General features: G+C 44.9%; 1 protein-coding gene across 2 annotated transcripts in view; it reads left to right on the top strand.

Annotated features, from left to right (window-relative positions):
• The window catches only part of LOC147710288 (glutamine synthetase-like), a 38,278-nt gene extending 22,337 nt beyond the window's left edge, over positions 1-15,941 (top strand). For both annotated transcript variants that reach the window (XM_086919972.1, XM_086919973.1), the window contains exons 5-7: positions 4,293-4,420; positions 7,437-7,636; positions 14,444-15,941. In XM_086919972.1, coding sequence (XP_086776098.1) covers positions 4,293-4,420; positions 7,437-7,636; positions 14,444-14,765 — 650 coding nt within the window. In that variant the 3' untranslated portion in view covers positions 14,766-15,941. The remainder of the gene's footprint in view (positions 1-4,292; positions 4,421-7,436; positions 7,637-14,443) is intronic.
• The last annotated feature ends 599 nt before the right edge of the window (positions 15,942-16,540 follow it).

The raw sequence follows: 16,540 nt of genomic DNA, 5'->3' as shown, positions 1-16,540 counted from the left end.
ATGGCACAGAGTGCATAACTCAGACATTCATCCAATGTTTCAGCATGCTTTAATTCACTGGGCAAATAGAACACATTTCTGCCTCCTGTATAACACTTAGGGCATGCCTAATGATTCGCTCAGGGCTTTAGGTGGGCCAGGCCACTCCGGGTCTCAGACCCGCAGTCATTAAAAACGGACATTGAAACATGTCCCTAAGTATCAGGCCCTACATACATATCCTTAATTGTAATGGCAAAAACGCTGATCGATTTCCGAACAATAAATGTAGAAAATGGCAAGGTAATGAATGCAGTGGCGTCACTAGGGGGGTGCGGACCGCACCGGGTGTCACCCCTTCTGGGGTGACACCAATCTAGTAAGTTAGCTGCCTGCCTGGCCGCCACTACTGCTTTGATTAGTCACACAGTGCAAGCGCACCGCGCACCAATCGCAAGACGCACCGCACCAGAGATGTACTATGTGTGTGATGATCCGGATCATCACTGGTGGTGCGATGCGGATGCGTGCAGGCCGGCGCGGCGTACGCCGCGTACCCAGCAGTTTGAGTCCCAGGGCAGTCAATCTAATTAGCACTGCCAATGATGACGGCCCTGGCCTGGGACAGCCCCAGCGCCGCGCGCTGTGCGCAGTGCGCACCTGCTGCTGACGCGTCACGGCGGTCACGCACCCGCCAGAGGTCGGAGACGAGAGTACATGCGCAGTGGTGCGTCGCCGTGAGAATAAAGAATTAATACCGACGACAATATCACCAGAGACCACCATCATTCTGTTCTTCTGACTTTTGATGATATCGCAATTGGATTTGCGAGCGCCGTCTTTGTCTCTCCAGTCTCCCCTTCAAATTTGGGATGGTGAGGGAGAGAGAAATAATATTTATTTAGAATACTTCATGAAGTTACTAACTAAGTAAAAAATGTGCAGTGGCACACAAATGAACTGATCATGATTCAGTTAGTACATGCTTTTTTTACTGGCACAAACGAACGAAAACACGGCCCTCTTCGGGCGGGTTCACCACCAGGCTAAAGCTTTCTTCCTTCCTTAGTTGGGCAGTCACGATAGGCGGGGCCCGGGCCCCCCCACCACACCTCAGGTCATGTGCCCCCTGCTAAGTGCGACTTGTGAAAGCTGATTATTTGAAAACACGGTGTAGACAGTCACAAAACAAGCTCTCATCACCACCTAGTAATCAGCGCTGGGCTCTGAAAGAGATTATCCTTTTAAATCAACACCCTCGATGTGGACATGAAATTTTAGACCGCCAAGATGCAGCCAGGCTGGCATGTGGAAGAACTGACAAAAGAAGGACTTTCTTAGCATTCAGCTAGGCCTTCTGTGCTGCGCACTTCCTCCCAACAATTGCAGCCATGTTGAGACTGTTGTTCTAAAGGAAAAGGGTGCAACTCATGTATAGGAAGTCCTTTCCTGCTGTACTGTACCCTGCCAGCCGGTCAGATGGAGCCTGTTAATACCAAACACCAGGAGCGGGGCCTGCCACCTGCATGCTAATTCTAAAGGTCTCCCCAGTCCCCACCCTTTCTTAAGTCGTTATAGCGGTGGGGGGTTCAGACAGTTAGTATCACAGGCACCACCCTATGACACGCTAGAGGGGGGTACCTTACCATCCCAGCCCCCACAAGGTCTCGAGTCGGGGCCATTCGAAAAGCAGTAACCATTGAAGCCCACCTTTCAGCCACCATCAAGCGACACCTGTCTGCTTCACGCTGCCCGGTAGGGCGGCCGACCCTGAAGCTGGAGAGCTGGGTTGCTGTCTCAGCAGGGAGGCCCAACACACGGAGCTTCGTTCTGGCCAAATCGCACATCTCCCTCCCTGTGCCTAAACATTAAGGAGCCCCCTGTAATATCTAGGTGAAGAAACAACTCTCTCCCCCCATCTGTATTTGATCGATCCCTTCAATCGTTGTCAACACAATGTTGTGCAGATTCAATACAACCGGTATTCGCACATTCTTTGGGTTTATAATTCTAAACGGAGGGTGTGGTTTCCGCAGTGTTCATCGTGTCTCTTTTGGAAAGCAGTACAGATGTCTAAGGTGATTATTTAGACAGACCGTGTTCTGTCTGGATGTACAGTGGGCGTTTTGTTTCACAAAAGGTGTAACCCATGCTCCTTCTAGCACAATAGGAATGCAGGCCCATCTCATGGTGTGCCCAATGGCAATGGGGTGATGCTCTACAGAAAGACTATCAGATGTTGTGCACTTGATCCTCTTCAGATTAACACAGTGGGTGTGTGGACAAGTCTACCTGGGTGGGAATATAACGATGCTCTCCAGTTGACAAAAAGGGCACCTTGGCAGATCTTTTGAGTGAGTGTTGCAGGGGACTGCGCGGTAATGGCATTTTGTTTGCTTTGATACTTGCACAAGTGCCACCATTGCCTACAAACGTAACGTTTGTTCTTGTGCTTGAGTGTCTACCATATATTGCAGTATTATACCTCTTCTAATTGTACTTTGTTTTCTCTCGAGCAGACTTCACTTTAAAATAGTTTATTGGGATTAGACTGTAGACACCTGGTGCAGAGATCTTTGTTTGCCGAACAAATTCCAAAGCATTGTAGCTGTAAGATAACTCTTTGGTAGTGAATACACTTGCTGGTGAGATCTGTGTGAAGTCTAGTTACAGGCTGGCCTGACTCATACAAAGTATAAAGAGACAGAGTTAATGTGATGTCATGATGTCCCAGCTGCAAAGTGAAGCATGCACCATGCAGGTCACAAATTTGTATTTTACGTAGGAAGCTCAGCGAGTTACTGCTTTCACTGCAGACATTCTTGAGTGAGATAGGTCTCAGGTTACCATCCTTGTAATATACCTGCTTAATGAATTATGAACCATCTTTAACCCCTTCGATGCTTGTGATGGAACGGTTCCGTCTCGAGCGCCGGTTGGGCTGTGCTTATGATGGAACCGTACTGTCACGGCCACGCCCGTTTCCTAGAACTTTCAGCACAGCGCGAGAATTCGCGCCGCGCTGAAGGTGTTAAGGAATTGCATGCTAACTGTAAGATATAAGTTTAGAAACAGTGCTTTTTGCTCAGTATTTCATTATTAAAATTTTTCACAAAAGTGTTCCTTTAGTAATAAAGACGCATTAGTAATTGCTTTTATACACTGTTATTAGTTTAATTACTAGTGTAAATAATGCATCTGGCATTCAGACAGTGGATGTGAAGCTCTTACATTCAGGGATTGGAAAATTCAAAACCTTCCTTCAGTCATAGTTTATCTTTTAAGCGCTTTTATACACTGTTATTAGTTTAATTACTAGTGTAAATAATGCATCTGGCTGGTTGACCCTATTTCCCTTGACCTGAGTTAAGGGGTACCTCTCCTTTTTCCCTCAATGTTTTTAAGCCACACCCCTAATTGCATAGGCCACGCACCCGTAAGAGCCACCCACACACTTTTTACATTCCACTTAATGCCTTGATTGAGACTCAAACGAGTCCCTCAGCAGCAGCGGCCGCCATAAACAAAGAGTGGTGGTGCTGGTGGGGTCACGCGGGAGGCGTGGTGCGTGGAGGGGGGTTACAATATTGTATAAAATGTAAATAAAACATACCTTACCTTCAGCGCCGGCCGCCTCCAGAGTCGTGCTGCTTCTTCTCCTCTTCCTGGGTGATGCCCCAGCAGCCCCTGGGATGTACTCCCATACAATCCTGCAGCACGGGGATTGGTCTTATCAGGCAGGAAAGACACCCTACTGAGACCTGGAAGTCTATGGGGTTTCTCCAGCCCGGCTGCTCAATGAAGCCGGGCTGGAGAAACCTAAGTGCGCATGTGTGCTTTGCTTGGCCTGAGGCAGCCGGCCAGCCAAAACACATACGCACACTTAGCGGCTGGAGATCACTAGTACTCCTCCTCCCTCCTCCTTAGCCTCAGCCCCGCCCGCCCCTCCCAACAATGCTGTCTAAGAGCCAGCAAATGTAAATTAAAATAATGCAAGAACATTGTTTTAATTTACATTTGCTAGCTCTGAGCCAGGCAGTGGGGCTACACTCCTCCGCCATTGCAGAGGAGCCGCCACTGTCCCTCAGTGCATCAGAAGGCTACCGCTACAGCACATTCTCGAATGAAGGTCTGAGACGCTCTTTTTATCAATCAGGGAATGTTCCTCTTGATGGGTTCTTGTTTACGAGAAAGCTGAGGAGTGGCCCGGAGGTCCACACCATCAGCTCTAGTTCACCTTTGGGCCTGTGGTTTACTACTCCATACATGGCTGGACAAGCACGACGTTTTCTAATGAAAGTTTTTTGTTCTAGGTCCATACTACTGTGGTGTAGGTGCCGACAAGATGTTCGGACGTGACATTGTAGAGTCCCACTACAAGGCGTGCCTCTATGCCGGGGTCAAGATCGGTGGAACCAACGCTGAATGCATGCCGTCTCAGGTCAGCACCTGACCAGCTCATGTATGTTCCCAAAAGCAGAGCTTTTTGTTAACTCAATATTTCTAACCAGTCCATAGCGTGTATGCGGGTGCTGAGGGGGGGGTGAAGGCAGTGTGAGTGATGCTGTTGGAGATGGCTGAGGGATGGTCTGTTTGTGAAGGTGCATGGAAGAGCTTTGACATAATTGTCCTTTACTCAGATGGCAGGGGATAGATGGCTTTGCACTGGCTGCACTCTTTCATTCAGTTACTGCTTCTCTGGCTTTCTGGCAATTTCCATTTTAAGGCTCTCTCCATCAACAACACAGTAGTGTCCTTACAGGCTCTGTTATTTATTTTACCTTTTAATGGCAAATAAACTAAAGACACCGCCCACAAGAACCTTGCACTCTGCTACTACTAACTTGCCAATATATTTATCTATTTATTTATAAAGTTTTATATAGCGCAAACATGATCCCGAAGGATATCAGAGCGCTTTACAAAAGGATGAAAGATAGGACATAAATGCAATATCGACACCAAGTAAGAATAATTCTAAAATTCCACAGAAACAGAGTTGGTGGCTCTCTGTTTTTGGTGTGCTCAGCTAAGCTCTGCAAGCTTCTGCCAGAGAGCCTACCTGCTACAATGAGCTGTTGCTCCATCGGGCACTCTTGAAAAAACTTGACTGATTCCCGTTCAAATGGTCTGGTGCCAAGAAACCATTGGTGAAAGAGCGCCCAAGACCTTATCCTTCTGGGTCTCTTCTGGTGCTGGGGAGCAGGTGGCAGTGCAAGTTTAATCTTATTCTTGGACAGTCTTGATAGACAACGCTGTTTGGATGAAGCCTCAGGTCTTATGCCATTTGAGTGATCATATCTCTAGTACACTGTGCAGTAAGCTACCTCTAGGCACTCTACACTCCCTAGTCTAACTGTGCAGCCAAACTGATAAAGAGTCTTTTACCGTGCCCTGAATGGATACGATACGATGGTCAAATGTGTCAAAAAAATGCAGGGTTGACTGTAAACCTGTGGTCACCCTCCCAATGGCTCTAGAAACTGTGTTAGGGGTGGAGTTGATTGTACTTTTGAATATCGACCCCCTGATTATCGTGGCACAAGAATATCGAGGGACGCATATCAAAAGGTGCTGCATATAGGGAAGTAGGTTGTATGTCAATACAACGCGGTGTTTACGCCGCACTACCATTACAACGCTGTTTTTACAACGCAAGTCATTACCAAGGCTTGCGCTGTAGGGCGCTGGACTTAGGAATAGTAAGATTTACTATTCCAACACCAGCCTACGTACAGTAGGGAAGGTGTTGGAATAGTAAATCTACTATTCATTTGCCTAGAGCCCCCTCCAGCGCAAGTCGTGGTAACGACTTGCGTTGTAAAACCAGCGTTGTAATGGTAGTGAGGTGTAAACACCACGTTGTAATGGATGTTCCTCAGGGAAGTATATACGAACTATTCCTAACTCAGCATGTACATACCATAAAGATATACATACCACGTAGATACATATATGTGGAGTTAGGTAAAACAAATTGAGATACCAGTCAAATTTTTATTCTTCAATATTTTGTCTTTGATATTGGGTACCACTGATATTTTGGGTGCACACCAGTGATTTTCAGTGGATGAGGGGAGGTTATATCTGCAAAGTGAAGGGCTTATGTCCACATAGAGAGTGCTCTGGAGTGTAAAATAGATGCAACCGTTTCCTTCCATCGTTGGGAAGAGACAAAGTGAACGCTTTTTCTGAACCCCTGCCCAAGTGACTTTCAGGTAGACTAATGTTCTTCACTGTGTGGAAAAGCTATTTGAGCAGTCGAAGCAGGCACCGATCGGGGGTGTCAGGGCGGGGAATGGGGTGTGGGGTGGTGGTTAGGGAGAGTGAAATTAATAAACAAAACATGGAGAAAAAAAACTTACCGTACCCCACGTCTCTCCTCGTCTCTTCTTCTCATCCCTCAGCACCACCGGAACAGGACAGGAAGCACACCCAGACTTCCTAAGCAAATCACAATGCTGCAATGCAGCGTTCTAATGGGTAAGCACCCAGGCTCCCCAAAACCAATCACAATGCTGCAGCAATGGTCTGAGCACAGCCATTTGCCGCACAGCCAGGGAATGGGAGCCTCTGCATGTTCTCCACCCAGGCTGTAATGCAGCCTAGGAGGAGAACATGCTAAGTAACAAAGAATGTTTGGGCGGCCCCAGACGGGCAACCAAATATTCATGCACACTTGCAAAGTGTGCTCACCACTCCCCTTGCTCCTGTGTCAGAGCAGCCGCCCGACTTGCAAAGCTGCCGAAGCAGGACAACATAAAATGATAATATTGATATTGTTTCTACCTAGGTGGAACGTAGTAGGTGTTGGATCCACACCTCTTTCCTTGAAGCACCCATTTAGATATACAATGTATACTTACCCTGTAAATACTACTGGAGAGCTCCCGTGTGTCTGTTGGTATCCAACCAATCTATAAAATGATAATAACCTGAAGCTATTATCATTTTATTTTCCCTTCATTTCGCTGCTGCACAGCAGTGGGGCGATGTTCCTCCGCCTTAGTGGGGGAGCCGCCACTAAATGTGAGGAAACCAGGAATATGCTCAGAATAGAGGACTCTTGCTGGATAGATGCAAGAGGCAATGTTTCTGGTGCTAGCTTTAGTGCATTCATTTATCAGTTTGGTTGTACTAGCTGTGGTGGTCAGTGAATGGCTGAGGTGGAGCTATTAGCCTAGAGGTTCAGCAGGGGCCTAACATACGCATACGCAAAGAAAAGAATACCTGAGCCCTTCCGCAGGTTGTAGTGTGGGTGTCAGTAGAATGCACCTGTTATACTTTCTAAAGTTTATAACTCCAAGTGGAAGAATGCTTTTCTTGGGCACATAGAACAGTGGGGTCCTTTAGCATAGGGCTTGGCACTCCCCTTCGATCATCTTATTAAATTGATGTCTAAATGTTTCTATTTGAGTAAAATTAAACCAGCAGTCCTGTTTCCTTTTTGTCCTCAGTGGGAGTTCCAAGTGGGTCCCTGCGAAGGGATTATCATTGGAGATCACCTCTGGATGGCTCGCTTCATTTTGCACCGAGTGTGTGAAGACTTTGGGGTCGTGGCCACGCTGGATCCCAAGCCGATGGCTGGAAACTGGAACAGTGCCGGATGTCACACCAACTTCAGCACTGAAGCCATGCGCAAGGCAGGTGGGCTCAAGTAAGTCACCTGACCAAATTCTGCTGTAGCTTTGTTTTCAGATTGTTCTGGTTCAAGCTTTATGATTGAAGTTATAAAAGCTAATCTTGTGTTATAGCATGAAATGAGTGGTGCCTAAGCTCCAAATCTTTTCCTACCCCAATATGCATAAATTCCCTTGGATGGTCCTTGTTTATGAGGTCAGTGGAACACAACTCTAAAATAAAGGGTTATTGTTCTCTCTGAATGGTGAATTTCTGCAGTTTGTATGATCTTCCAGTACAACTGGAAAGTGGAAGGGAGAAGGGGTGTAAATGTGTTTTGTGATGGGTAAGCAATAGGATTTTACTGTAATATTGATGTGAGTGAATGAAAATAGTTTATCGGACTAGTGGGACAGCATTGTTTCGACAGCTAGCTGGCTTTTGGATGCGGATGGCTGTCCACTGTGTTTGTTACTTGTGGGTTCCTCATTTGAAGAGGAATGTGATGTAGTGGCAATGCTTAGCCATCAAGATGGCCTTGGTGAAGTATTCTCCTAAGGGTACAGGGATGCTGTCATACATCCAATGTCAGATACAGTTTGTATGGAGCTGATTGATTTGTTAACTTGGAAAAACGCCTGTAGTGTGAAGAGTTGGCAAACAGAAGTAGGCAACCGCATGCCTAACTGAAGTCATTTATTTTTGTTGAGTAGGTGAGTGAAGGAGGTCACTCGTGGGAGCACTTGGAAGTTTCCAAATGTGTTACTTTCATTTGAGCGGCAGCGAGTACAGTGCGTCATCACCGCTGCCCTGCGACGGGACGGGAACTGGTTGGAAACATGAGGTCGCATTATAGACTGACACATTGTTATCACAGAGTCGAGGCTGCTGCGTGGCTCACGGAGGTATTCGTCATTTTAAAACTTTGGGGCCATATGTATCAAGCTATTTAGCATTCGCAAAGGCCGAAATTCTGTGAATTTCGGCCTTTGCGAATGCTAAATACCTAAATGGTATGTATGAAACATTTTTGCATCAAAATAAGGAATCGCAAAATTTGCTATTCCTTATTTTGCGATTGCACTTAAGGAATCGCAAATTTTGCGATTCCTTAAATGCAATGTATCAAAGAAATAACATGCCAAAAATGCCATTAAGGAATCGCAAATTACCACCAACCTCTAGTTGGTGGTAAGTTGCGAATTCTTTCAATAATGCTTTTTTCAAAAAAAACAAAGGTGCCATATGACGCCCATACATGCCCTTAGGGCATGTATGTGCGCCATATGCCCCAAAATGTCTTTTTCAGGGGTGCAGCAGGGTGTTCTTGAGACACCCCTGCACCCTTGAAAAAATTCCTAATTTGCGATTAGCTAATTGCTAATCGCAAATTGCCCCTTCATTCCTATGGGCCTCCTGGCCCATAGAAATGAATGGGTAATTTGCGATTAGCAATTTGCTAATCGCAAATTAGGAATGGTAAGGAATCGCTATAAAAAAGCGATTTTGTACATACATACCGTTTTGCGAATTCCAAATAGCGATTCCTTAAAATTCGCTATTTGGAATTCGCAAAACGGTACTATGATACATAAGGTCCTTAGAGCCTGACAGACACTGACCCTGTCTGCTCTCCAGGCTGAGGGTGGTAACTGCTGCAGAGGATTAGGTAGGCTCCGTTCACTTGACGGTTTATTTATTTAAAACTGACGAGAATGTATTTAATTTCGGGCCCTCATTGCTGCTCTGAGAGAAATCGGGCTCACTCTGACACCTGGCAGGAATGTTTTAAGTCCTGCTGTGCCCCTGCTGCCTCACCAGCCCTGTCCCCCGCAGAGATTCCCGTGTTCTGGAACTGTGCTGAGCCTGTTCCAGCTGTGCTCACTGTTTGGCTTTCTTTGTTCCAATGGATGCACTGATTAGGCCCTGCCACAGTGCCCGGTGCCCCTCCACTTCGGTGTGGGCCAGGACTCTCAGTCCAGGCAGAAAGGAAAGTCTTGAGACCGGCCCCTCACCAGCCGTCGTCTATCTCATACAGTGCTTTTCCATCTATGGGGACGATGCCAGAATCAGAATGCAGCTGCTGGTTCCTCTCAGGTCGGTCGGGTCCTCACTTTTCAAGGTAGGAAGGATTGCAAGTATTGAAAAAATATACCGGATATTAACATTTGTTCATGTACACCTAAAGCCATTTGTATTCACTTTTAACATGACTTTTCAGTTTTTGTTAATTTTACGTATCAGTCAGGTATCATTCAACGAAGCTCTAAAGCACGTTTTCCTACTGTTTGTAGGATGAACTAATGAGGGAGAAAATACTGACTTTTGTTTGCAGGATGAACTAATAAGGGAGAAAATACTGACTTTTGTTTGCAGGATGAGCTAATGAGGGAGAAAATATGGACTTTTTGTGATTATCTTTTTCTAATTTTCTACCGACCGTTACACTAAATGAGAGTTTTTGGTTGCACAAATGGGTGTAAATTCTGATATTTATATGTTTCTCTGGTCTTTATTACTTTATTTTGCTCACGGGAAAGTCTCACTCATAGTTTTTGAATGCCACTCATAAGTACACTGAAAAAATGAAAATGCCACTCATAAGCAAGCTGAAACCTTGGCAGCTATGCCTGCCCAGGCTTCCTGTGTGTTCCGGGAATGGTCTACTCTAGGCTGTACTATCTTGAAAAAGCCTAGCAGACCAGAGCCTGTAATTTGTCGATGACCTGACCTGGCATCTGAAAACAAGGATTCTGCAGACTGCCAACTCTTTAATGCATCACTGAGCACCCAAAGTCAAGAGTAGCCCAGCAACTGCTGCTATCAGAGCAATGCCAGCACCAGTACAGGGGATTGGCAATTTAGCAGAACCCCGTACTCCAGAAAGTTGGTTAGTGGCCTGTCCAGAAGAGGCCCTCAATCCGTGCTTATAGAGTCATGTCTGCAGTTGGAGGAGTGACGTATATCTATGAAATGGTGCAGACGGTTCTTTAAATGAAAAGATACAAAAAGTGCTGGTACTTATTATCCACAGTACCAATTCGCTCTTCCAAAGTGCCGCTGTTCTCCTATTAAATGTATTACAACACTACTGAAAAGTGCAGAGACTCTCCCTTTTAAATGCTAGTATATGAGAGTGTTTTTTGAACAAGAGAGTTGGCAGAGGAGTATGTGCGTGGCAGAAAGCCGAAGAAGGATGTGGTATTGCTTTTGGCTTTGGCACCTGTTGAGGAGGACTGGCCTGCCATTTCTGGGGCTTTGCAGCCGTTTTGAGACAATCTTGAAGTTTCTCATTGCTAAAATGGGTATCAGTTCTGAAATTATTTATCTCCCTCTTCTCTGTTGCTTGATTTTTGCTTGCAAGAAAGTGTCACTCATAGTCGTTGAATGTCACTCATAATTACACTGAAATTCTTAAAATGTCACACATAAGTAATCTGAAACCATGGCAGCTATGCATAGACTGTATCTGATTACAGACAGCAATGCGTTCTAGTGGTCCGGCTCGCTAATATTTTCTTTCGTTGCCACTTTCTTTTGCGCAACCACCTATTAGTAGAACTGACGTATTCCTTCTTTATAGATGTCTTACTGAAGTCTGCTTACATTGAAGTAAAAATACGTTTTTCGTGTGTTTTCTTTTATCAAAATTCTGAGCTGTGCTTGAGGACCTCTGTTTTCCCTGCAGTATGGCTGTAATTAATCACATGTTATTGTGAATGTGTGTCTTGTTTAGTTTGCTCCTGCTTGTACGTTTGGGCACTTAATATTGGTAACCTGTAGAAAATCATGCGAGATGGCCATGTCATGTTCCCAGTCTGAGTCAACATAGGTGCAGTCTGTCTAGAAATGCTGACCTAAGGATACTTCTTGTTGGTCCATAACCTGCTGTTTTTGCTAATAGCTACAAAACTATGGCCAACAGTCCTCATATTATAGCCACAAAGAGTGGCATTCCAGTAGCTGTCTTTCACCTCAGGGTGCTATGTGCGCTTACCTAAAAAGAGCCCTGTTGGTTAGTTTTTATTGTTTTACGTGATGAGGAAAAACTAAAGACATATTTTATGGAAGGCAATGAAACAATGATTGATGTGCTTAATCAGTGGTACTCCCCATGGCTTAGGTGTGGTACTGCAAGTATGCACCAAGGTAGAAAGAAAAGTTACATTTATGGTGGCAAAGACCAATTGGGTCGTGTTTACCATTGATCAGGGCCTGGCGGTCAGGATATACTCTTCTTGCTAATGGCTAACCGCACAGTGTTCAGGGCTATGCCATGGAACGCTCTAGAGTTCACGCCTACAGCAGATGCCAATACTGTTGACATTTAAAGAATAGAGAGAATAATGTAAATACAAATTTGAAAATAACATGAATTTGCAATAAGTAAAGTAACTCTTGAGCATATTAAATGGTTTGATTATCTCACATATGTTTCTTGTCAAATTATTCTGGGGGAGAATAACTTTGTAAACCCTTGCACAATATTAAGACTTCACTGCAAGTAAAAGACTTGCCTCCGTGACAACATCGGCCTTATAATGCACAGTGGTGCCCCTCATATCTGTTTCTTTCTGGCACTATGTTCTTGCAGTTAAAAGTCAGCTTGCAAGGAGTAGAACCAAATGTTTCTGTTGTATTGTATAGAAGGATTTATATTGTGCTTACTACCCCCATGTATGGCTCTGCAGCACTTACCTACATGGACAGCGAGCTACGCCATATAGGTTGTGCGGCTGAAAGGGTGTTGTCTTTGGCACAACCCAGGCCTGAAATCTTGGCGGTCTAGGTGTTGTCAGCTGAGCATGAATCCGTCTTATTCTGCTAATTTGCAATTGGTCAAGCCAGACACATCATCCCAGGAACTCTGTGAATTTTGGGGCCTCAAAGGTGCCTGGCTGCACAAGGTGACTGACTCCCAACCAGCCCTCGACCCTGCCTGAAGGCAAGAGGTTGACTGGAGCTGGGGGGTATGCTGTGCTAATGGAGTGGGAAGCAGCCTCCAGGGCCACCTGTGAGCACTGCGCAGGAATTAATGGACTCTCCACGTGGAATGGGAATGATACTTTGCAATGCTATATCTTTGCAGTGACGGATCCAGTGTTTGTGTTTTTTTCCTACTTTAATCATAACATACTTTCTGATGTTACTAAATCGTTTTTTCTGATCATTTACTGAGAGGTTTCTTGATTCTGCTGATTTGCTGATACTACTAGTCGACACCAAACATTTTCCAAAGTAGCCTTCCAACTGAAATCTGCACTATTAAGGGGTAGACAAAGCTATCTTAGAGAAACAGTTCTTGCCTGACTATGGGCTAACTTTGAATTGTGGCTGGAGAATTTGCCCCACCAAACGCCCGGCTTCCGAGCCATCTTAAACAGGGTTAAAGTTCTTGGATCTACTCATGTTTTGTCCTTTATGTCATTATGAGTCCTGGGTTTAACACAGTTTACACAAAACAGACTGAGTCAGTAGTAGTGTTGTTTTTTGAATAGTAAAAATGTTTTTTTGAAGACTCAATAAGGTGCATAAAAATATAATTAACAGCGGAGCAAGCGTCTCTCACACTCCTAAAAGCAAAGACCTGGCTCATGAAGTGAGCACCTGGGAGCCGGAGCCATTCCCTGGTGGAAGGCCATGGAAAAAGAAGTTCACAAAACAATCCTTGTAGTCTTCTTGCTCCGAGAACAAAGGAGCACACAGGGGCCCAAAGGGAAGAGCGAGGTGTACCAAACTGTGCAGCAAAGCATCATCAGAAATGAGGAGAGATGACCAGAGAGCAGAACATGGAAAGGTCATGGCTCTAGGAACTGGCAAGCAGATGAGCTTGGTTCAAATGAGACAATAAGCCCATAGCAAAGAACAGACAATTATAGATAAAGGCCCTCCTTTCCGCATTCAGGGATGAGTGCTCCACTTTGTGGAATGTAATATTCACCCACTTCACATCAACATTTCAGGGCTTGCCTCGCTGTCCAAGTCAGCTGTAGCTGAGAGTGTAAGAAAACCACAAGTGAAGGGACTGCATTGTGTCTCACGAAGCATTTAGAAATTCCTGGATTCCTGCAGGAAATATGTTGTCACAAGAAGAGACGAGGGTACCAGGCGCTACTGGAATGAGGCCATGTCTGGCTCCAAGGGCAGAGACCAAGCAGCAGCGACCGTAAAGGAGAAGGCAGCAGGAGCACCAGTCTAGTGCCGTAACATAGACTCCCGTAACACCTGTGGTGGCGGGGGGTGATCTCTAAGAGCCCGCTCAGCACAATACTCTGGCTGGAGAGCTCCTGATTGAGTCTGGAGGGGCCCCCTCCACGTATCTTGCAGGGGGGCGCCCTCAAGTTTCGTTACGCCACTGCACTCCACTCTAGCCTACCACGTGGTTGATCAAAAATGACACATGGGAATGGCTCATTCATTGCAAGGTGAGGGTCTGTACCACTGCGTGACGATCAGCCAACAGCCCTCATGCAGGCAAGGTACCTCAAACGAGCACTCTAGTAATGTGTTCATATGCTTTTTTTTTGTTCAAATTTTTCTTATTGAAAATAAAAGAGGGTGACTCTACAAGGTATACATAATAACCTTATATCATCATGTTCTAAGCTCATTACATAGAAAATAAGAAAAGAATTGGACTAGTAATACACAATTAAGTCATAGAGAGCATAATAAATGAGACATGTATGCATTTAAGGTACATAAAAGAAACATATGAAACTGTTGGGGAAGTCAGGGTGGTTTGGGAACCTCCTGTTGAGAGGGCTTTGGTAGAGAATGTCGTCTAGCATGATCATATGTTTTTTAATGCTAGCCTATGCTTTTTCCCTCTTCCTCTCTTCAGATACATTGAGGATGCCATTGAGAAACTCAGTAAGAGACACCACCACCACATCTGTGTGTATGACCCCCACGGGGGCAAGGACAACTCCCGGCGGCTAACTGGACAAAATGGGACCTCCGTAATCCATGACTTTTCTTCTGGTGTAGCCAAACTCGGTGCCAGCATCCGCATCCCACACCAGGTAGCCCAAGAAGGCTTTGGCTATTTTGAAGACCGCCGACCTTCGGCCAACTGTGACCCTTATGCTGTCACAGAAGCCCTGGTGAGGACATTGCTTCTCAACGAGGCCAGCAGTGAAACTACAGACTATAACAAGAATTAGGATTTTTTTCAAATAGCCACATTCTGCCTGCATTCTTTTTTGTAGTGTGTTTACCTGTACACCTTAAGAGGGTGCTTTTATTAAAATTACAAAATAAAACAAGTGTGCAGAATTATCGTGCAACTTGTATTAAAAATGCACATTTAAAAGTGCTGTGCAACACATGCAGTACACAGACCTACTTGTTAATGTAGATCTTAAAAATGTTTTTAACAGTATGCTAAATAATGGTTTGAATAAAAAGTGAACAAAATGCTTGAGAGGCTTACCTCAACTTAACCCCTTCTTTTGGAAGAACGATTGCTTGAAATTCTGTGAACTGTTTCAGTTAACGAAGAAAGGAATGTTGTCTTTCCTTTTGTGAAATAATGAAGAAGTTTCACACAAATTACAGCATGTACCTCTGAACTTGACCTCTTAATTTCACATACTTTGTGTAGAAAATGTTTTTTGGGACTATTTTGTTTCGATCAAAAGCTGGTAGATGTTACTGCTCACACAGAAAACCATTCATAAATTTGGCCTAAGCTTTCTTTTATTTGCTGAGAAAACACACATATTAAAAAATGCATTGCTCATGGCATGACCTTTTCCTTTAACATTTTGGGATTGATTTTGATGTCGGGTGGAATTCCTTCTGGCCGACACCGGTTCGGTCCAGGACTAACAAACACCTGGTCGGCGGTCACGACCCCCTCATTAGGATGTTCGGACGCATTCCTATATTTCACTACGGGAGCATGTATCACGGCCTTAAACCGGCCATAATGCATGCTCCCATAGTGAAATGGGAGGTGCAGAACCTCAAGGTGCCTGCCACAAGGTGCAGGAATTAACTCGGGTTCACCATAGGTGCTCATGCGGCCTCTTACTGGAGGACGTGCCCCAAAGGGGACCCTGCTGGGGACCCCCAAACAGTCTTTCGGAAATGGTTTTCAGGTCAGATAGGCTGGTATGGAAACCATGTTGGAAACAGTGCATTGTAATTGCAAGGGTGAAAAAGCCTTCCCTTGAGATTACTAGCTGGCTACCGACTGGCGGACAGGCTCTCTGAGCCCATCAGAAGCAAGCCGGAATCACTGGCAGGTTTTCTTTCCGACCGCCTCCATCATAATGAGGCGGTCGGAGAGGATCTGAGTGGCCCATTACGATGCGGCCCTGACCTGTAGGGGGCTGCATCGTAGTTGGCCCCTTTGTGTTTAATATGAATGAATTTCCTACTTAATAATTTATTTTCTTGCAGCTGATGTAATGCTTTCACATAGGATATTGTTTAGTTAAAATATATTTTGCTTTAGAGGAAGGTCAGGAAATGTAGCGAAATAATGGAAAACGAAGACTTGAATTAGAAATTTGATTTATTAACAAAAGTTGCAGACATGGAGAGAAAGCATGTGTGTACGACCGAAGATCTGTGAGAATCAGAGAGAAATATGTACTCCCAGGAGAATACTGAATTCGTATTAGCTGAAGACAAAAGAACATGGAAACCTGCAACATGTATAACATAATTGATTTATGCTGCCTTATAAAAGTGTGTGTTCCAAGTACAGCTCAAGAGAACCCTTTTGCCACTCTAGGAGACCCATACTCTATGCTTTACCTCTTGTTGATTTGCTTCCTGCTAACGCGTATTTCCCCTATGGTGTTTTGAGATTCTACTGAATCTTTGGAACCTCTCTTCATGCGAAGTTCTGAAATTATTGATTATTGATTTTTAGCTTTATCCTGTATTCTCACTCTTGCCTCTCACTTTTGAACTCTTCATGGCTTCT

The sequence above is a fragment of the Lissotriton vulgaris genome, chromosome 5 (genome assembly GCF_964263255.1).
Source record: "Lissotriton vulgaris chromosome 5, aLisVul1.2, whole genome shotgun sequence".
Classification (NCBI taxonomy): Eukaryota; Metazoa; Chordata; class Amphibia; order Caudata; family Salamandridae; genus Lissotriton; species Lissotriton vulgaris.
Note: the sequence above shows the minus strand (reverse complement) of the source record. Positions and strands in the feature narration are given on the sequence as shown.